The sequence below is a fragment of the Antrostomus carolinensis genome, unplaced genomic scaffold (assembly GCF_000700745.2).
Source record: "Antrostomus carolinensis isolate BGI_N321 unplaced genomic scaffold, ASM70074v2 scaffold3018, whole genome shotgun sequence".
Lineage (NCBI taxonomy): Eukaryota > Metazoa > Chordata > Aves > Caprimulgiformes > Caprimulgidae > Antrostomus > Antrostomus carolinensis.
The window spans coordinates 14,567-37,478 of record NW_010333506.1 but is presented as its reverse complement, the minus strand read 5'-3'; the positions used below and the strand labels follow the sequence as shown (position 1 = coordinate 37,478).

General features: G+C 35.4%; 1 protein-coding gene across 1 annotated transcript in view; it reads right to left on the bottom strand.

The window, feature by feature from the left end:
• Nucleotides 1–18,811, bottom strand: part of PPFIBP2 (PPFIB scaffold protein 2) — an 83,911-nt gene extending 65,100 nt beyond the window's left edge. The window contains exons 1-2 of the mRNA XM_029086456.1: nt 18,742–18,811; nt 5,368–5,582 (exon numbers count right to left, since the gene is read on the bottom strand). Of these exons, the coding sequence (XP_028942289.1) occupies nt 5,368–5,582; nt 18,742–18,808 (282 nt within the window). The 5' untranslated portion in view covers nt 18,809–18,811. The remainder of the gene's footprint in view (nt 1–5,367; nt 5,583–18,741) is intronic.
• Nucleotides 18,812–22,912: the final 4,101 nt, after the last annotated feature.

Below are 22,912 nucleotides of genomic sequence, written 5' to 3'. Positions count from 1 at the left end.
ATAAAAAGTCTAGTGTTACCACTACAAAAACATAGAGCATGAAATGAGACAAAGCACAGCATATATCACAAGGCAAATCACATTATTTTAACAAATCGCCTCTACCACACATTCCTGTACTATTTCTTCTGCTCTTCTCCCCTTTCTCTCTTCTCAAACTATAGAACATCTAGAAAGATTTTCAGAATTAGGCTTTTGAGAAAAAACATAATCAGGAAAATGCTAATCAGTTTTCCAGAGTAAGCATCTTAAGGGTCAGTATATAAAGCCACATGGCGAAGCAGCTTGCTTTACATATAAATGTTCCACTCCATGGAAGATCATGTTTTGTGACCCTGGAAATGAGGCTTTCACTCATGCTTAAAATTGTTTTAGGACCAGTGTAAGAACACTAGGGTTCCTCTTTACTCAAAAAACATGACATACAGAATAAAAAAAAAAATAATTAACAGTGTAAAAGTTCATTTAGAATTATGAAATGAAACCGTAACTAAATACATTCTCTCACAGCTCACGGAGTCAAACACAGTCAGTTGTTACTGCAGCAGTTAATTTTTAATGCTGAAATTACTACCTGCTTTGTGATACGTCATGTGGTCACTAACAATACTAAAATATTTAACAAGAAGCATTGAAACTATACACAAAATTGTTTTCTATGAACTCTCCATGATAATCTCCATGCTTTTTTGTTGTTTTTAAGGCCAAAGAATTTACAATCGTAAAGCATAAAAAACACTCCAGACATTCACTTTGAGGCAAAATTTTTTAAAACCATTATTAAGTAGTTAGAAGTCTATAATTAATGATGCTTTATTCCATCTTAGCTTTGTCAGATTTGTGCAGTTACAGCAACTATTAAATCCTCATTCTGCGATACATAGTAATAATCTTTCCAAATTCAGCACTAACTTTGTCCAACCTATTTCATCTATCTTAAAGCAGTGTCAGCACAGATATTGTGCCCACTTATACTGTAAACTCAAGAACTTGATACTTTCACAGATCCCAGACCATAGAAACGCAAAAAGAAGCCTTTTCAAAAAGCGCACCTTTACTTCTACAAGTGGTGTGCCTCTTCCTTAGAGGATTTTAGAGGATAAGCACAAAATCCAGCTCCATCAAATCACTGAAACACCAAACCATCACCAAGGGTTCCATAAAAAAGGAATAAAGCAGATGCTTTCAAAAGAGGAAATAAACAAGGTAGTATCGGGTATGAAACATGATGTCTAAAGTTTTCACACTCTAGGCATATCTAAATTTTCCCCCATCTTCGGTATGCACACCTATAGCAGATAGACCAAAGGAGATAACACAACTGTTAAAAAAACAAACCAAAACAAAAAACAAAGAACAAACCAAAACAAAACAAACCACAAAACACAACTTGGTGATATTTCATGTCCGATAAATTCCATAGTTTGGTATTATGGAACTGAAGGAAGGTAAGACTCTATAATCATCACAGCAGCTTCCTGACTGATCAGTAATAAGCCAATGTGCCTCAAATCTGACCCCAGTCTTATTTATTTAAACACCAGGTGCAGTCCAGCACACCAAGTGGCAACTACCAAAGCTGCAAAGCTACTGGAATTATAAGGCCAAGGGGCAATTTTCTGCAGAAGTTATTTTTCCCATTCCAGTACAATTGAGCTCTAGTTTCTAGATGAAACTCCAGTACAAACAATACAAAGAAGGTTGAGTCACTTTCTGTCCTCTAACTTGCAATCCCAAATACTGCTGTGTGGCACTAATGGTGTGGAACTGCTGTGGCACTGCTGTGTGGAACTAGTGGGGATAAACATACTCTGCCTCGGAGAGATTTCAGGGCTGCATTAGGTTACAATGTTTGCTAATACAGAAGGAGCACACAAGAAAATAACTGGGACTTCTATTCCATACTTCTGCTGAAACCAAAATATTAGCTGTTAAATGCTGCTGTTTGATACTATCTAGCAGGAACTAGTCTTGAGCTATCTTTCTGACTTCCATTTTCTGTGTTTTTCCATAAAAGCCAATATAGGGCAGATGCAAAACACAAATTCAAATTATTTCCATAAGGCATATTGTTTGCATTCTTGATTAAGGATGGCAGCTGCAATGATTTTTAATACAATTTTCAAGCATGCATTTAAATGAAGAATCACAAAATAACACTTAGTCTTTTCTTTGAAAGGAGCATGCTTATCTGCTTTTAAAATAAACATCAGATTGCTTTTTTTTATCTTTACTTTCTAAAGTATTCCTAATCAGGATACGCTAGGAATATTTTCGACCTCACTTGTATAACGTTAGAAACAAAGCAGTTGCTGTATTCTCTAAAACTAGTGGCTTATTCAGCACATGCTAGAGCAGCCTCCAGCTTCAAAGAAAGGTTCATGGACACCAAAAATAAACAGATGTGGAATTAATCATCCACAAAAGAAAATCCCCTCCAATTCAATCTATAATAGTTCTTAAAAAAAAGCGCAAAAGCATCGGTTTACCATCCTCTCCCAAGTTTGTTACAATTCAACTATTGCTACTGATATAAAACATTGTTTTACATAATATTTCAGTTGAATACAAAAATTAAAATACATTCCAAATCTCTGGACTCAATTATTAGCCTACACTTTAGAGAGAATGCTTAGAAGAGACACTTTGTAGCAAATTCCACTTGAGAACATCTGGTATTTTCTGTGTAAGGATGTCTACCTGACAGGTACCAGTTGCGAGAACTGGGGACCCACGCCTCAGGGGTGCCTGTGTGAACTTGCAGGGTGCGTGCTCACCAGCACATGGGTTAGCAGACCTTGGGGAGCTCCATGGGTAAACACGGAAGCTAAAGCACCCACATGTCCCTTAGGGGGTGTGTGTAAACAGGGGAACCCACATCCAAATAAGAAGCGGTTCACGCAACCAACACGAGCCATGAGAGGGGAACTGTGAACGCATATGTGTGCGTGACCGTGTGATGTTAACTTTTTGGAACTGGCTATAGAACTCCATTTGGAAATTTGTAGGTATCCCTTAACATTTCTTAAGCATTTAGTAAGTTGTATTGCTGTCGTGGGTTTGGCTGGGAGAGAGTTAATTTTCCCAAGAAGCTGGAAGAGGACGCAGCCAGGACAGTTGCCTGGAACTAGCCAAGGGGATATCTGATACCATACGTCATGCTCAGTATGTAACTGGGGGAGCTGGCCAGGGGAAGGAAGGATTGTGTCTCGGGAGTGGGCTGGGCATCAGGTTCCAGGTAGTAAGCAATTGCATTGTGCATCACTTGCTTCATACATTCTTTTATTAGTATTATTGTTATTATTGCTTCTCTCCTTGTGTTGTCCTGTTAAACTGTCCTTATCCCAACCTACAAGTTTTGCCTTTTTCTTCCAATACTCCCCTTCATCCTGCCAGGGGGCAGAGGAGTAAGCAAGCAGCTGTGTGGTGCTTAGTTGCTGGCTGGGCCTAAACTATGACTGATTCCTAGTTAATCAATGTCCTTAATAAATCAGTAAAGTGCTTCAATCCTCATGTGTTTAAACCATTTCACTGAACTGAGATGAATTTTATCAGATTTCTTCTCAATTTCCAAGTGAAACTACTGCTTGTCAGTGGAGAAAGCTCTTCCAAATTTTAAACCCATGGAAGTTGTGTGTATGCTTACAAATTATTTGCATTTTTAAACATATAAAAAAGTCTACAAATACACAGATTATTATCCATTTTCAAATAACAGTCACAGAAACTATGCACTCCCTGTGCACATCTTTAGATGTGCAGAATTCGTCAATACAGAACAGTGCAAAATATTTCAAGAACAGTGATCTCATACTGCACTAGAGAATGCACTCTGTGCCACCAGTTTCCCTGTTCTGTTGGTTCTGAATCCAGACTACCCAACTGCTTTATCAAATGAATATTACTCTTGATGCACTAGACAAGGCTATTAGGAAATCCATAAACTGCAACTGTGAGAGGGAACTGTGGCTTCTGTTTTCCCTGGTTTCCCATGAAAGAGATGAGATACACATATGTAGATAAATGTGAGGAGTGAAAAGATCAAGTGTTACCTTCCTTGCAGGGCTGAAAAGCTAGCTTAATTAGTACTTCTGCAACAGAAAGGCCAAAAGCCAGACCTCCAGATTCAAACTCTTCAGGGTCAACTTTACTGTGAACAGCTATGAAAATTTATGTCCTTTATGCATGAAAAATATCTTTTTAGCTATTGCAAAGCTTTGAAAAAGCATTGAAATCTCTGCTAAGGCAGGAATTCAGTAAGAGCTGGCCTGAGGATATGGACTAAAAATCTAATACTGTAAATCCAAATTAAGCATTGCCTCCACCTTTTGCTTTCAAAAATGGTACCAAATTCTCATTCTTTTCTCTCATACAGTTCCAAACAGGACTTTCCAGTCACAGACCTGCACTCTGTGGAGAATGCCAACAAACCAGTTGTCAAGTTAAAACAAAAGCAGCTACCTCTCCAACGTTAGTTATGATAGGCATAAGGCAGCTAAAGCAGATGATAAACACTGAACCAGAGGCTACAATTACATAAAAGTAACATGCATTGACAAAGCCAGAAGAAAATCCACTAATCTAGAAAACTTTTCTGAAGTTGAGAAAGTGATAGATAGCTTTTACTTATTAGGAAACCATCGTTCACTTGCAGTGACAGGTTCTGTGAAGAGGAGTGTTCTGGCAGCACCTGCTGTTTCTCTTCCTTTACATCCAACAGGTCTCTTTTTTTAAGGTCTGTCCGAAGACCTGCTCCTCAACTGGTAAGTCTCAAGTCTTTTCCAATATAGTTAAATGTTTATTCTCTATCTATCCCAATATGGATGTCTCACATTCAGAAGCTAGAGCTTTCCTGCATTTACCACCACTGCCTGATGTACAAGATACTTTAGAGATTCATAATACCAATAGTTAAGGTAAAGGAAATGTAGTGAGGAAAAGGATAGGAGAATATTTCAATTTGAATTTCTCCCTTCAACAGATAATGCCATCATACTCCAAATTGGTGGTTTAAAAATTAGAAGTTTTATAACTAGTCATAAACTTGTTTGTAATGTCCAGCAAAGGACCAACAAAACCAAACCAAACAAGACCACAGGAAAGGTAACTTTTTTGGTAGTTCATTTTTACTACCTTTTCTCTCACCAAGGACAAAATAAAGTCTTTTACCAAGTTCTTATACCCCTATATCTGCATTGCTTTAGTAATCAGCACATGAAGTGGTAATAGTCTCAGCTTTCTATGATTGCTCATCTCCTGCAGTTCCCTAAGTATGCAGATTTCAGTTATATAAATAATTGAAGTATCAAAATACTTGAACCAATGCAGTTTGTAAACAAAATGGAAAAGCTATAAATAACTACTCACCATATTCTCTTCAAACCACTCCCGAATACACACTGCTGTAGCCCCCGGAATTTGATTTCGCAATGCTTCTTTCTCTTGAGGATCCTCTAGCATTTCCAGTGCCATCTTTAGATCCTCCAGGAGATGCAAAATTTGAAAGGTGCCCAAGTATACTGATGGAGCAGGTGACACAATATCATAACCACCATTAGCATACTCTGTAGCTGACTTTGTACCTAAAACAAGTAAAACCAGGAGAGACAATAATTTAATATAATTGTTTTGTAAGCGACAGATATACAGGTACTACACACTACAATATTTGGACTTCAGATGCTAACTGACAATTATCAGTATTTCAGGCTTAAAAATACTTGAGTTAGTCACTAGATAAATAATGAACATTGAAGAACTAAATGTGAGAGGTATGTACAAGCATATTAAAAAAGAATTTTAACCTAGAGAACACTTACAGTGTCCCTTAAATTACAAACACCAAAACCTTACCACAAATCACCTGTAATTTTCCATGGTTACCATGAGATGTCACTAACTTCTCAGCTACATACAAGTCCCCACAGAGAACAGTGTTAAGCAATGTAAGAAAGATTGATGCAGTCCTTTGACAAGAAACTTAGATGAAAATTGATCGTGTTACCAGAATGAGAAAAATATGTGACCTTGAGCAGGTTTAAAACTCTCCCATAGAGAAGAAACCTCAAAAAGTTAACAATAAAAATGGCTAACGAAACTTTGCCAGCTCTCTAAATTACAAAAAGTGCTCTAAATTGCACCACCTCGCTCCTGCCAGCCCTCCAGCACCAATATTATTTTCTCAAGAACAATAAGCATAGCAAACATATCTCAATTGATGGAAGAATTAGAAATACTACAAATTCCAATATCTCTGAATCTTTTTGTCTTAATACCCTGTGTTTCAAGGAGATGCACACTAAAATGAGCTATCTTTTCTCAGTCCTGAATTTCTGACCTTGATTTCATTTAATATTCCTTTGTTTCTTTAAGAACTAGTCAGATGGAAAACTTCTATTTGTTCTACTTTTTACGGTTTTTATTTACAATTCATTGTCTCATGTACATAATAGATTGCACTCATGTTATGTCTTCATTCCTCTTCTCTCTGGCATAAGCAATATTTTCACCCTTTATTTGACTTTGTGGGAGATTTTTTTTTTAGGCTTTTGATCATTCATATGAGACTCCTCTCAGTCCTTTGATTTTGTAACATACTTTAGCGGTGTAAGTTGGATACATAGCATATAGCATTCCTTAGAAGACTGCATCATTGATCTACACAATGAGATTATAATAATCTCCATACTATTCTTTGTCTTACTCCAGTGTTTAATATCATTTAAATCTTAGTTATGAGAGGAACAGAAATGTTCACTGGGCCTTTGAAAATGATTTGCAAAGTTTTTTTCCTGAGCAGATGTATCCAATTTGAAACCTGGATATACAAGTAATTAAAATTTTCTTCTTGAATACACGCTACTTTGCATTAATCCATGTCAGTTTGCCTGCTGTGGTTATTTATCTACCACGATTTGGACATTACAAATTATGTTCATTTTACATATAGCCTGATGTACAACTAATACCTAAATACAACACATGAAGACACTGACGCTCCAGGTCCTACTACACTGAAATGCCTTCTGCACCTAGATTGGCTTTTAACCAAAATACTAACTGATTATTTAATCCTAATATTGTTTCCCATCTCAATCAGTTTTTGATCCAAGACAATATTTTTGTCTCTCATTTTGTGAATGCTTAAATTTACTCAAAGCTTTTTGGAAAATTAGAAATCATATTAACCAGGTTTTCTTCAACCACTGCTTTTAACAACAGAAAAAAATTTGTCAGAACAATTATCTTTGCAAAAAATTTGTGTAGTTTGAATTCCACTGTACAATTTACATGGTTTTCTGTTTAACTGTTTTAAACAATGCAAAGCCATCCCTAGAAACTTCTGAAGTTTAGCAAGGCTTAGTAGTAGGGATTTTATTTTTTTTTTTTTTTAAGCAAGACTCCTATTTTTACTACTGGAATATTTAATGCAGTCTTAACCTCTTTTCAAACTCAGAATATTCTGTTTGGTCCTGTTGACTTCCGCCGTTTATGAGTTTATTTTAATACCTCAAGAGTGAGATCTCATCTTAATTTCTGGCTAAGACCACATCCAAGATAAAGTTTCATCAATATCCGGTGCTACAAAGACTGCTACACAAGACAACTCCACCTTGTAAATCAATCTTGTCTTCCTGAATTATTTCCTTTTGAGGAGACGATCAGCTAAATATTTTGCTGGATTTGAGTATTCTAACCACTAAAAGATACTTTCTTGTGTATTTCTATACTCTCAGCTATTTATGACAGCTTAGTTGCTTCTGTTCATGTATTTCCTAATGCAGATTAGTATTAAACTCTAGCAACTAAAAATAGCAGATTTCCAAATTGTGTAAGAGCCATTTGGATCATATAACCTCTCAAATCTTTTCATTCAGTCAGAGCAGCTCACTACTTACTTTCCAAAAGAGATACACACACAAACTGAAATCTGGCATTGTCTTCTTAAGTAGCATTGTTGCCACTTTTAAAGATACAGCTTCCTTGGTTATTGTGACATCAGGACATTTAAACTAGTTTTCTCACTCTCTTTTGGAAAATTCCATGCTAAATTTTCCTGTCTTTGTGCTTAGCAAGTACTTTTCATACCAGAAAAACAGGATCCAAAGTTATTACATAATCAGTTTTGGTGGCTACTCCTTCAGTGAGCTGACAATTTTAAATACATATGGAGGGGGGAAAAAACTTAATGGAGCATTCTGTTATAGCAGTCTTCAGGTTATTTACATGAATACCTTTCATATACAAACAAGAGAGAAACAAACAAACAAAAATCCACACAATCCAAACAAAACCACATAAATTTTCAGGCCCACAACCAATACTTCAGGTGTTAAATAAAAGCCATAATATTTAAGCTAAATACAGATTTAAAACAATTGTTCAGGAGTTCAGTTAATTACACTAGGTAGTTTATACAACCAAATATACAGCCTTTGCATGCATTCCACTGTAACCTTCTTGAGGACAGTATTGGTGACATCTTCCCTCACCAGCCTAAATACCTTCCTATGTATCACATCTTGCCGCCATCCATAGATTATCATGGCTACATTATTAGTAACATCCACCTTCTACAGGAAATAATTTTAGTCTGTAGGAAAATTCAGTGACTGAAATTCACACATTTCAGCATGCCTTTATTTGATTTGACTCTATCAAAACACTAGGGAAAAACCATATACACATAATCTTTAATCTTGGCAAGTGAAAGAACTGTCACCCTTAAGAAACTCAGTTCTATAAAGGTAAAAACTCTCAAGTGCTAGAGGACAGGCAGGGCCAGCCAGGAATTACATATTATGTGATTTCCTGAGACTAGGCACAAACCATATGCATGCTACAGTTATCCCAAGCTCCTCAACTGACTGTTCAGACTGGCAGAATTCTAAAGCATCCTCAAAGTCTCACATATTACACAGCAGTGGAAGGTCAGAATTTCTCAGAACTCTCAAGAACTGGGTCCATGTGTAAGGCACACATGCCAAGTTTCCGTAGTTGTAATCTAAGGTGGGTCTTGCAGACAGTCCTGTCCTGTGTAGGGACATTTAGAAGGTTGTAATGTGTTTTTACTGGGAAAGAATACCAGCTTGATGTCCAGTGATTGAGACAAAATAAATTTCAGATTTTTCAGGATTTTTTTCTCACTCTTCCCTTTCCTGACTCAAGTTTTCCTCGATTTAAGTCTGCATGAAATAAGAAGTAAAAAAGAAGCCAGAAGAATGAAATATGTTTTTATTCATTGCTAATGAAAAGAGAGGCAACAAGTGAAAATCACCAAAAACATCCTTATGGCAAACTCATGTTCCCTGAACTACCTAACAACTCACAAAAGCTGGTATATCTTATGACTTACCCCATACTTATGACTAGGAATTCATTTTGAGCATAAATAGTATGGGATTTTAAACTGCAGAAGACAATAAAGATACTTCAAAATGTTCTTAGCTAACAGTAAACAGCACAGTATTTGTTTGCTTACATGAATAAAGACATAATGATCCTACAAGTGCACTGTCTGTAAATTCTTATATGCACTAGTTCCATTAAACTTGAAAGGAAAAACATCTCTTTGATTAATACCAACTCAAATTAAATGAAGGAAGTAGAGACTGAAAGGATCAATTTCATTTATAATTTTATATCTTTCAACTGAGGTTATTACCCGTGAAGTAAATTATATATATACACACACACACACATATATCTATAAAAGTACTATTCAAGATTTGTATTAAGACTTCAAAAAGCAGGCACTGGTGAGACAAGGATGTACTCGTGTCTGATACCATCAGAAGGACAAACAAACAAAACCCCAAACCATATCTGCACCCTTATCACGCTGAGAATACAGGGCATAATTCTGAGATGTGCTGAAGATTCTAGCTTCAGCAATCAAAATTCCACTAGTCACTAGCATCAGAAATATTAAGCGAGAACTTAAAAGTGCTTTGCTTTGCTGGGTAGGGGCCAGAGTACTCAACAAAAATTACAAAGCCCTCCCATGAGTAACTCTCCTTCTCTGGAACAGGAGCTACCCACAGATCTCAGTGCATCCCTAAGAGAACGTGATCCTTCACACCTTCCCGTCAAACACATGCATACACTCCTCTGTTGTGAAACTGCTTTTAAACTCATTTGCTATGGATTGCTACTGTAGTACATTTTATTCTCCTGACTAAAATGGAAAATGAAGAATTCCTCTGAACACAACTAACGCATTTTATACTGGGTAAAGAAATGCAGAAATGCAGGGTTCAACTCAGCATTTTAATTCAGAAAGCTTCCTGTTTTACTACTTAAATTAAAATGAATCACAGGCTTGCTTCTCATATTTGCTTTCCATGTAGTTTCATATTAAGTAGGATATATATTGCTCACCAGAGGGACAAGAACACACCCTGAAAAACAGAAGTAAAAGTGTGGAGGAGTAAATAATTTTTTTTTTTTTTTTAGTTTAAACCTTTACATCACCATGCTGCAAAGCACATTAAGGTTTTAGGACCAGACAGTAAGAATTTGGATCTCGTTGCAGACTGATGAAAAAAAAGAGATGCCACAATGCAAACAGAACACTACATGTTACCATTATACACTATCATTAACAGCAATTAATTAGTGTGTAGTTTTATTATAGATAGCTGAAGTGGGGAAGAATGTGGTTCAAGCACAAGAACTTCATAGATACTCAGCAAAAATGAGTGCAGTTTGAACTCTTGCAAAAAGACTCATTTTCTATAGCCTTGAGCAAGTCACAGTCTTCCTGTGCCTCATCTTTCCCAGGGGTAAACAGGACAGAGGGGAATCTTTTGTCATTATGTTTATATAATACTCGACACCATGGTTTCCTAGTGTACTAATGGAACAGAATTAATCATCATAAATGTCTACCTTAGAGGAGTAGGAAAGAAGGAAAAAAAAAAAAAGTATTTGAACTAAGACATTCCAAGTAGCACAATTCTGGCTTCCATATACAGACAGTGGAGGAAGGAGGTTAAACACTGTTGCACAGTATATGTATGGTAGAAATAACAGTAATAAAAAAAGGAAAACAACTTTTTAAGTTACACATTTCCTACACTCTGACCCTGTAAGCACATTTTTAGTTCAAAGTTCCTTGAACTATCTGAATGGCTTCAAAGAAACAGTCCTTTTGAGCAAATACATAACCTATTCAGAAAACAGCACTACTGGTGGCTTGAAAAAATAAGTTACTAAGCAGAGGCAAAGAAACACGCAGAAAGCCTTGCCAGTTTGAAAATCTGCTCTCCTCAGTTTATATTGTATACATTCATCCATCACCCAACTTTCTTCACTTTTAGCAGTAGATACTGTTTCTGATCTTTTCCTTGCATCTAAACTTCTGATCCCCTGCGTTCATCCTTATTATCACAGTCTTTTTTCTCTAGAACTGGCTTGAGTTTTAGAAAAAAATTCCTGGTAATACACAACTCAATAATCAGTGGTTAAAAAGAGATTTTCCTAAAACTGACGACTCTTTTAGTTCAGAAAACAGCAGAAAACCCCAAAAGCCCCACAAGAAAACCCAAAAGCTACTTCTACACTGAGGTAAGGATGACATTCTATAAAGCTGAAATACTCAAGGGTAACACTTTGATATCTGACCAAGAATGGTTAGAATAAAATTGTAAACATACATTTTCTCTGGCCTTTCAGTCAATCATTACACTGCTAGAGATTTTTTTTTTTACCTGAGTTTTTACTCAATGAGCATATAGGTTGTCCAAGTTCTTCCTCTCTCCTTCAAGACTACAAACTGTAATTTTCTTTGAAGCACAAGTCGCTTTTTCTCATGAAGATAGCCTTGAAAATGTGAATTTATGTAAACTAGTAGTAAGGTCTGGATGAGACATAATTCAGCCTCCTTGTTCCTAAGCCTTCTGTCAAAGGAGTGAAGAGCTAGCTCACACAATCCTTTCTTCTAATGCTCTAATGCAAAATACATCACAAATGGTATGTTTTGAATCATAGCTCATATTAGCTTCTCCACAAATCTCTGCTTTTAGATCTTTAACTACAGGGAACAGTAACTGTTAAGCTGGATTAGCAGGAAGCCCTAGGAAAAAATTTCCAAGCCTAGAAACGTTAATGACCACATTCAGATTCAAGTTTAATGCAGCTCGGATGATTTTCAAATGAGCTCTAACCACATGTGGGATCCTTGAGACAATTTTCAAGAACTGTCTATGATTTCTCATGCAAATTATCTATGTAATTACTCAACCTATTTCCTTTTACACGCTTATAGACTCTAAGATGTGATGTACAGCACATTAGGTACTGTATACACAACTACAACAAAAAGATCTCTCCTATCCAGAAACACAAGCTAAGCAGCCTTACAGCTGGTGAAAAAAGGAAGATGGAGATTTGAGGCCAAGTCTCCATTTCAGAGCAAAAGCAGGATAAATAGATTTTATTAAAGACAAAGAAGAACAAATACATGCACCAATTTTGTCTCTTTTTTTTTTTTTTTTCCATATTTACACACACACAAAAAAGTGTATTTTTTGGCCAGTGAAACCAGTAGTCTAATTAAAACAGTGTTGTGAGACATATCTTTTTAATACAAAATCTGTTTGTAGTAAGCTACTGGTAACATGAATGATGTTTCATGAAAAAATTGAAACACTGAAAGCATAGGGAAAATAAGAATATTCAGCTTGTGAGGAAATAAAGGCATCTTGTTTTATAAAAATTACAGTACTTTGATTTTTAAAAAGACTCAAATCAATTTAATCACCTTAAAGCAGAAAGTTGAAAAGCTATGATTTTGAATTTAAAGAAAACCCATGTTCGATAAAACTTGTTTAAATTTAAATCTTAGAAATCTGTTCACTAGCCTGTTAAATAACTGAGTGACTCATGTACTGACAAACAGATCACATCATATAAACCACAAAAGAACTTTTGTGTCTCAGATTTTCAATCCTATGGAGTTACAGCCATCACGGTTTAACTGCCTTTCTTTGCTACATATTTTATCTGCAACTATTTACATTTCTGTTTTATTTCCATCCTTTTTCAAAACTTAATACAGATACCTATGATGTATGGATTTTGTTTTGCATTAACCCAACATAGTACTGCATTTTTGGTAAGTTGATGTAGGTGTCTAGGTCATGACTAATTTTGTAGTTTTATAATAACAGAACTGTTTATGTACAGTCAGAGAGAAAGAATTTAAAGTAGCATATTTCAATGCAAAGGTTTCTCCATTCTGAATTAGTTTTAACTTATCTTCAAGAAAACTTGTAATTTTGTTGCTTTGCTGGAAAGGCAGGAGCACACGCAAGGGAAGTCAAAGACCAACTTGCTCAGTAATTCACTGTTTGACTTGGACCTTCAAAGGACAATTTTGTCTTATACAAAACGATTTTAAACATCTAGTGTTGTAGAAGGTCATTAAGTGCTATAGGAAATAAGTTCTCAATGCTTTCAGCTCCATAAGATTCTCTAGTTCTGTCCTCTTTACAGAGGGAATCCATCACTACTGCAAACAAGATTCAGAGTCTTCACTCTGTATCTCGTACTCAGATCCCCACTATCTGTGAGAAAATATGCTTAGGATAGCGAGAGTATGGGAAATATGTTTTGGGACAGGAGCCCAAATAGCTACAATGACCTCTTGCAAGGTTAAGAACTCAAAATTGAGGAAATTCCAAACTTCAGGTTGCTCTGGCAACCCTGGGCAAGGAATGAGTAGACAATGCTGCACATGCGCAATCAACATGCAAGTTGCTATGATTTTCACATACTTCTAAAACACGGATCAAAATTGCACCTGAACACTTGTGCAAGGTCTTGGGGGCTACAGCGTGTGCAAAGCACCTGCAAAATACAGTATCAAACGGCTGTAATGGTTATTCAAGTGTGGGCACAGTTTGTGAGGTCACGTCTTAGATGCTGTTAACAAACCTAAAAGAAAGACTACAGATAGATGACATGAAAAATTATGGATTAAATAAACTGAAAGAAAGTGAACTGCTGTATTTTTTAAGTTTTAATAGATTTTAAGTTGTTATGAATGTTATTATTGAAAATATCTAAGGAATTAATTAATTAGCTTTTCCAAAGTCGAGTATGTAAAGCTAAATGTCAACACCTAACGAGCCGTAAGTGTTATAAAATAAAGATAGATATTGAACTACAATAGGTCTAAACCCTAAATATTTGTGTTAAGTTTTTATATTTTCCCCTTTAATATCCAGGATGGTTAAAGGTCACCATTTTGATCTTTCTCCCCACACACAGAATATTCTTGATACATAATTTTCTGGAAATGTTATGACAGGAAGTTACATATTTGCTAGCAAACACCTGCTTTCAAGTAGTTTATTACTTGATTTCTTTTTTTCATATCTCTATTGCTATATGCTCTACCTAGTGGTTTCAAAAAGCACCTATATAGTTTCTTGCATAGAACAACATCACAAATGCTCACCTTAATTAATGCATAGCAGTAACAAGATAAACAACAAGTGCTCTAGATATATTACTTCTTTTGTTCAGAAAAAAACTTAAATTATTGATTGAAAAAGAACAGAAAATAAAAATGAAATAAACTAATAATAACTGAAGCACAGCCTATTAACACAACTACAATTTATTTAGAAAATATAAGAAAACCAGCACAGCTGTTGCTGTTCAATTATTTTGATCTATAACAAAATAAATTGCTCATTATTAAAATTATTCTGCTTCTCTCAATTATTTCAGCTATAGTCCGTGTCAGTTCATTGGTCTAAAATGAAATTCAACAAGGATCTCCGTATTAAAATTGTTAAAAGTGATACATCTTTACTAGAGAAACTAAATTTTGAATTTGAAAATACTGTGAAACTTGAATAGGACATAAGTGATAAAAATACAAAGCCATCTGGAAGGATGCAAATTGAAAATAAAAACCAGAAGCTATTCTCTACTCATTCTACACAATCACAAAAGGCTCATACTGCCCATCAGCTGCATGTCATCCAGTGTGTATTTCAAATAAGACCCACCCACCCCCCAACACACACCACTAAAAATAGGATTAAGTGCTCTCTGTCTGGTCTGGACAATTTCAGTCCCTTATGAAGCAGAACGAAGTTGTCTATCTTCTTCACTTAAAGTGCTGTGAGACTAGTCCTTACATTCTGAATGAATCCTGTGATGATGTATATAACTGTTTATGGGTAAAGGATGAGGTCACTAGGACATACTTTGATTTCCCACTATTTATGTAGGAAACTCAGTGAAAACCTTATTTCACGAAACCTAAAATTCATCCAAAGGGGTTTAAATGAAAGTCTTAGAATTTTTTGTCCACTCCTGCATTTTAATCCAAGTTCTAATCACTTAATTAGAGATGATTTAGTAATTTAACACATCCAGGAACATACCATAGCTCTGGAACTTGAATTCTATTGTTTTCATAGTAAAATTATGATGGGGAAGAACAATAAAAGAAAAAAAAAGAACCACAAAAAAACCCCACAAACAGGTCCTCCTTCAAATTCTGGCAAATAGATCCCATGAGGAAAATATATTAACTTGAATTAAAATCTTGTTCATCTCTTAAGTATGGTTTCCTCTAAAAGCCACTTTTGCAGCAAGGGTGTGAGAAGTGGTTGGGTTTGTGGTACACAGCCAAAGCAATGAACTGAACACAAGTGTTCTGCCACCTCAAGAGAAGGGAATTTAAACATGCAACATGCATACTTTTTGGACAACTTATTGACAAACTTTTTACTTATTTATATTTTTTAAATTTTCAGTAATAATACTGAAATATCAGTACACACCCATGTCTAACTTTCTCATTATTTTTCAGTAAGCAATAATTGCAGGAACTCTGTTTAAAAGGAAACTCAGTAATTCCATTGATTACTTGGTGAATTTGAAGAGACTCTGGAGCTGCAGCAGACTATGATATCATGACAGGAGTTTTTAGATCTTACAACTATGTTCATTATTCACCAAAGGAAATAATGGATTTCTAGACTGTTGACAGAGAGAAGCAGTTTGATATAAAATAAAAGTAAAATCAAAATTATTTTAATTCATCGGGATATATTGCAAAGAAAAAGTAATCAAAACCTATAGTTCTATTTTAAAAAATACATTTTAATAAATGGGTACAAGCTGAATAAAAGGGAAAGTAATTACTTGGTCAGTAAGAACCTCAGAGGGAAGCAATGCCCACGCACCTCAAATAAAGAATGCTTAGACAGATCCGATATAGGGGCACTTCCTTTAGAGCAAGCCTCTGTTTGGAGTGCAAGTCATTCTAGCTAATGGATAAGTCATGTTCATTGACAATCACATTAGCCCTTTTTGCTATTTTAGTTAAATAAGGCTAATCATTTAGCATGCCTAATTTATATAGCTATGAGGGTGGGTTATCAGTACAGATGTACTGAAGCATAAAAGAGTTGGGAACACTGGGAACATTGACCTATCTGTCAAATTTGATCAAGCCAAATGAAATTAAATTTGTTAATCTTGCTTCACAATCCTACCCTCATGCACTCTAAACACTAATACATTTTGTATTGCACTGAGATGCACAGCCTACAGTGAGACTTTTTATTTGGATTAATCAGAATCATGTATGAGCTATGTTAACATTTGAAGTAAGGTACATGACTTTTAAAATTAGAAGACTAAGAGTAGGACTGCAAATCTGCAAGTATTTGTAACATGTATTTACATGCCCAGATCTTACCTTAAAGGACGAGACTACAACTTAATATTTTAATAGTTACAGCTAATAAAAGAAATCAGGATATTTCTCATTAAACAGAAAGACTTCTGGTTTTGTGTGTGTATATACACACAACTACTCAAGCTTCAAAAACTAACCAATGCAAGTCTCTGGACTTTTCTGTTCTCTAAAATAGTGATTAATGCTATTTTTGTGCCTAAAGCAAAGGTTTCTGAGGCCAAAAGAACACAGCTCTCCTAGTACCCACTCAGGCCTCACTCCACAAGAAACATTTTTTAATCAGTTTAAGTTTCCAGCAGTCATGAAGTTTAGCCTTAATCTTTGAATCCACTGCTGTCTAGGGATATCCATGGAATCTGGATACAGTGAACTGAAACAGCACAAGCTCTGAACAGTTGATTTTTTGCTGTTTCCAGTGTACTCTAAGAGCAGCTACATTTTCACTGATGATTTGTCCAATATTTGCATAATGTGGTATATACAAATCTGCAGTTAGAAGACTCTCAGTCCTGGTTTGTTTCATGACAGTTCTCCAGTCCTCCCCCTGGAGTTTCCTACCTTATTTGTCTCTTGCCATACAGGAGAAGAGAAAATTCCCGTTTTCCAGTCCCTGCTCAAATTGCATACAGAAGCTTACTGGATTGAATTAGAGAAAATCAAACTTGAATAATTACTATGTTCCTCAATTTGAGATGAATTGGGATAATAACTGTACCCAAGTACAGGCTCCAGCAGATGTATTTGGTCCTTCAATCATATCAGAATATTGAAGAAACAGTTCTGGAACACACAAAGCATTAGCTAGAGCAGAACGACCAGAACAGACTTAACCTGTCTTAAAATGTCTTATCTATTTCTAGTAGTGGAAAATAATAAATAAGGTACACATTTACACTTCTGCATATCTTAGCCATCTGTTAAAACTTGCACATTTAGAATAAAGTGAATTCTCATATGCAAATGAGAAAAAAAAAAAAATCTAGAGATTCCTTAAACTAAAAATCCTGGATAACGACTTCCTGCCTAATCATGGCTCATCTGATGGTCATATTTGAAGCTCCATATTAGTCTCTGGATAGAAAGCTTTACTAGAAGAGTAGGAAGAAGCACAACTGCAGTAACAAGAGACTGATTTAATCTTCTTCATCATTAGGGGAAAAAAAATAAATGAAGTCACAGCATGGGATTCACTATTTAAATTTACAAAGCTTTAGTAACATTGTGCACAAGTGAGATCATGGTCCTACCCAGATACTTTTAAAGAGCTCATACTTTGTGAGCACAGACGCCAAGCTACTGAGTCCTAACCACAGAAATCAACTTCTCTTCTTGGATGCTGTAATATCGAGATAAAATTTTTTAATTGCCTTATGATGAGAGCACCAAAAGACAGCAAATTCTGTCTTGTATCATATGCCTGTCTAGTGGACAGCTTTGTAAAAAGAAATTCATAGCTTCACTCCTGGATATAAATGTCAAAAAAAAGATATGCATTCTAACTCATTAGGCCATGAAGGTAGCTAACAGCTATTTTAAATATATACTTAATAAATAAATAAAATTATGTCTATTTTATTATATATACATATTTATGTATATCTTTACGTGTGTGTGTGGTGTAAAATACAAATATATCCAGGTAACTGGAATCACTGGTGAAAATTTTTTTCAAAGATACACTGAAATAAAAACCGAACATGTGCAATATGCAAGTCATGTTACCACATGAATTAGGATGTGTTTAAGTTACCATATAGCATTAAAGCAAAATAAATCTCTCTTACTTCCATTCACATGTCTGAAGTGGAATTGTGGGGTTTCTTCCTTTATTTTACTTTAAATTTTCTTCACATAACTGTTGAACCAGAGAAATCTGTGTCACAAAAGAACTTGACCAATTGAAAATAATAATCAAAAAGTAAAAAAAAACAAACAGAAAAATTGCAGGAAGGAAAAAGACAAACATAGTTAAATCTCTAAATAGTTTGGTGTAAAATAAAGCATTATTATACCTGCGATGATGTCATCCATCTGCTCCAAAGCTGCTTCCAGCATATGACTAGCGTCAGAAGCCATCATCTGTGATTTCTTCAGACCTTTACTCTTTGCACTGAAAAGACAGATGAAACCATGTTTATTACACTAAACCAGAACTGATAGAAAAATGTGTCACTGTTACATTATCAATTTAACTACACAAGCAGAAGTCCACTAGCAAAAATACAGCCTAGTAATATGAAAACTAGCAAAATTGTTCCTATTCTTGATGGATGACTTGGAATTTCTGAGGTTTTAATTCATCGCTGATTCATATTTTTTTTTAAAGAGATTTTACTAAAACAAGGAAATGCAGATGGAAACAAAACCAAACAACCTCAACTACTGGAAGCTTGAGATTCCTCTACCCCTCATCCTTAACAACCATTTCCTAGATTTAAAGTTCAGTGCATTTCAATCTTTTGCACTGTGGGGAAAAAGAGGATTGACTAGGTTTCAATGAAGGAATGAACACATGGTGAAAAACATGCTTAAGCTATAAGCAGAACTCTGTAGGAGTTCTGCTTTTTTGATTGCTGCCTCAAGAGCAAAGACAATTCTGAAATAATTTTTACTACTCCTTTCCATACCCCTGTTCAATCTTTCTACCACTTTTTTCATGACACTGAAAATACAGTTCTTTCTGTTTCATTGATCAAAATGCCCCAAGTACGCAGTTTCTGAAGTTACTGCTGCCTTTTAAAACAGGATTAAATACATTCGTGGTACCAGATTACAGCAAGGATAACACACAAAATGTTTCCAAATTTGTCTCTACTTGTGAGTTGGTGTTGCTGGACTCTCAGTCAAGTAACAGTCATTATTGTCAACAGGTGACGTTTCAAAGGGAAAAAAAATTACTGCCCATTTCACTGCTCATGAGAAAATACTCTCTGAAATAAGGTCCTTCTGCACATCACTTCATCACTGAAGTATGAAACCAGTGCCCCCACAGCGATGAACAGAGATCGTACTTACGCATAATTTTTGCGGTGATCTAACACACAACTCAAAATACTGAAAAAACCTTTAAAGGGTCACAGAATTTTGATTTCTCTTCCATAAAGGGTGTGATTCAGTCTTTTTACATTCAGTCTTCTGATACAGCAAGTTTTTAACTTCATGATTCACACTGTTCAATTTTGACAGTTTCCTAAGCACCACAAAAAACACCTGTCTGACAATGTCTACAGGTATCCTCCAAATGATGCAGGTTGTGTTTGTGAGGCCGATTATTCCAGTGAAATTTCACTAACCTCTATTTATTGTGCAATTACCTATGCTAAGAACTCAATTATTTTGTATCTAAATAAATATTACGATAATATCTAATGGCAATTCACACAGGTGAAAATATTTTTCTAATGTGTTCATCCAGTGGCAGTTCAGACACTGGCCACCATGACCAATTGCATGACTGGTAGCTAAACCACTCACATTTACTCTCTCAGTTGGAGCCTGCCTAAACACTAGAATGTAGAATCAGCAGTCAGAAGATAAAGTCAGCTTTAAAATAAAAGCTTACCCATTTTTTGTTTCAGATGGACCATCAGAAAAAAAAAAAAAAATCCCTAAAAGTACTTTTCGGGCTGAGTCCAAATTACTGCATCATGAGAAATGTTCAATCTCAGTAATAAGCCCAGCGCAACAGAAAATTTTTACTAACAAGTCAAAATTATTCGCTTCTCTTACAAACTACAAACTAAGAATCTCAAGATGCTGACTTTTCTCTATAGTGCTGGTGAAATATACACAAAGCTAATTAAATAATTAATTAATGTAAATGTACACAACACAAAGATTAATGTAAATGAATGACTGGTTTTGGTCTCTCCTTTTTTGTCAAAATAATTTAAGGATGAACAATGCTAAATGTAACTGAATTTCACCAAAATGCATCTGACCCAGATATTTCATTTAATGGTGTTGTAAATAACACAAATTATGCTCAGAATAGTCTGGAAAGTCATTAAGTCAGCTGATACAAACTTAAAATTTCAGAATGCTTACATATGCAAACTTCAGAGACACTCCCTCTGATTTTGTTGCTACAATTTGTTGTTTTGGTAGATTCCCATCTCATCATATTTACCTGCCTGTAGCTTAGTAGATTCACTAAAAACTTTAGAGATACCTGATGCTCAACTGCAATGAGTCTTCTTCCTTGTGATATTTCCCCTAGTTCAAAGCAATCATAACATCGGTAATGATCACCTCAGTGAAAGGAAATCCACCGACTGTAACAGCTGCCACAGAGGCACCTCGGCTACCTTGCTCCTTTGGTGGATGTGGCTACCAGCCCCAGAAACCTATGGCCACCAGCTGTTTTGGTAAATCAGAACAGTAGACTGGCTCAAAATTAGAAGGGAGAAAAAGAGTGAAAAAAATAAAAAGAGCATAGAGTTTTGATTGCTACTTTGCACTGCATGCTCTTATTTGTGCTGTAAACTACTGTTCTGCATGCTTAAAGCGGCCAGAGCGATATACAGTTGTTATTAACAAGAAATGCAGGACCACCATTTCTTTTAAACATCAAATATAGTATTTGACCATATGTAGTGAAAAAGGTACAGAAAATGCCAATACATTACATTACAAACTTGAAATTCTACTTAAAGAAAAACTTTCAATCAACATCTTGGCACAAACCAGAAAGTTTTGCTGAAAAACACCACTAGAACTAAGTCTTCTGTCTCCTCCCAGCCTCTGCACTCTGCCTGTTTTCTCACCTATATCCCCAGTGTATTGCTTAAGTGCATTAAGCTAGAGTAAAACCTGCTGCTCAAACAACGATTTAATAACAAAAGCAACGTTCTCTGCTCCAGAGCGATAATGTAATACGACTTGTTTGACATCTTTTTCTAGACAGACCTGTTGCTTGTGCTTCAGGCAAGTCTTACTTTCCCAGCCACTCCCTTCTTGCAGTTTGTCTGTTCTGAACAATATTATGAAAATAGCTCGTTAGATCTCATATGCTTTCAGTTACCATTTCTGATCTAGTTCTACAGAAATATCTGCAATTGTGGATTTTTTTGGTATTATTATTAAATAAAAAGACACCTGTATCAATTGCAAGGCATGCCAAGTGCCTCAAACAGGATCCATCTATTTGCTGATATTTTAATTGCAATTCCTTTTACAGTTTTCATGCCTGAATGACATCAACAGCTGCAGAACACCATGACCCATCTACCTATATAAAAATATACATACATTTTGAAAAATAAAGTTTTTCAGTTTTGGTAAGGACTGAACAAAAACTATAACATTACAATACAAGCTTTAATTTTAGCAAATTGTAACCTTCAGGATTTATCAGATTCATTTATATACCAGCAAAATACAAGAACCAGTCTACTCACCTTTTCAGGTCCCTAAGAAGAAAAGAATTTACTTTTTTGACTGATCAGGAAAAATTGCTCACTATTAATAGCCAAAGTTTCACTGTTAAGCAAACATAAGTCTAAATTATTATCATCCCTTCTAAGCTACACACTCATACTAATTTAGAGCCCAGCCCACAGATAAAGATATTGCAATCCTGTTTGCTATAATTACCTAAGTAATAAGATCTTCCAGGAAGTGCAGACAGAGCAAACTGGTCTGAACACCCTAAATTTATTTTGCTCAGCTGGCTTTACCCTATAAATCCCAATCTGAGATTTGCATTTCAAATAAAATGAAAAAGCTCTGATAGAACTATTGTGCTTAGAGCCAATATCCCTTGCAAATTTCTTAACCTACTTTCTGTATGTAGAACTATATTTTACTGTGTCAAAAAAGAACATAACATTTAACAGACCTATTCACTATGAGCAAGATGTTCTTCAGAATTATGAAAAGCCTTAATTAAATTTGAATCTTTCATGGTTGCCTTGAACCTGCAGCCATCCAGAAAAAAGGATGTGAACATTTAGGTAACTCATAAATCAGAGGTTTTTCCAGGGTTGCTCCTAATAATGAGGTTGCCAACTTTATCAGTTATGGAGAGGGGTGTGGTTTTTGACATGAACTCTTGAAATCCAGATCTTGCCTTAATATCAATGCTTTGAGTGGCCTACAAATTTCTCTTCCATTTAGAAGACACACCTAATAATTAACTACCAACACCTTTTTTTTTCTGGGATTAATAAATACGTGTTTGTA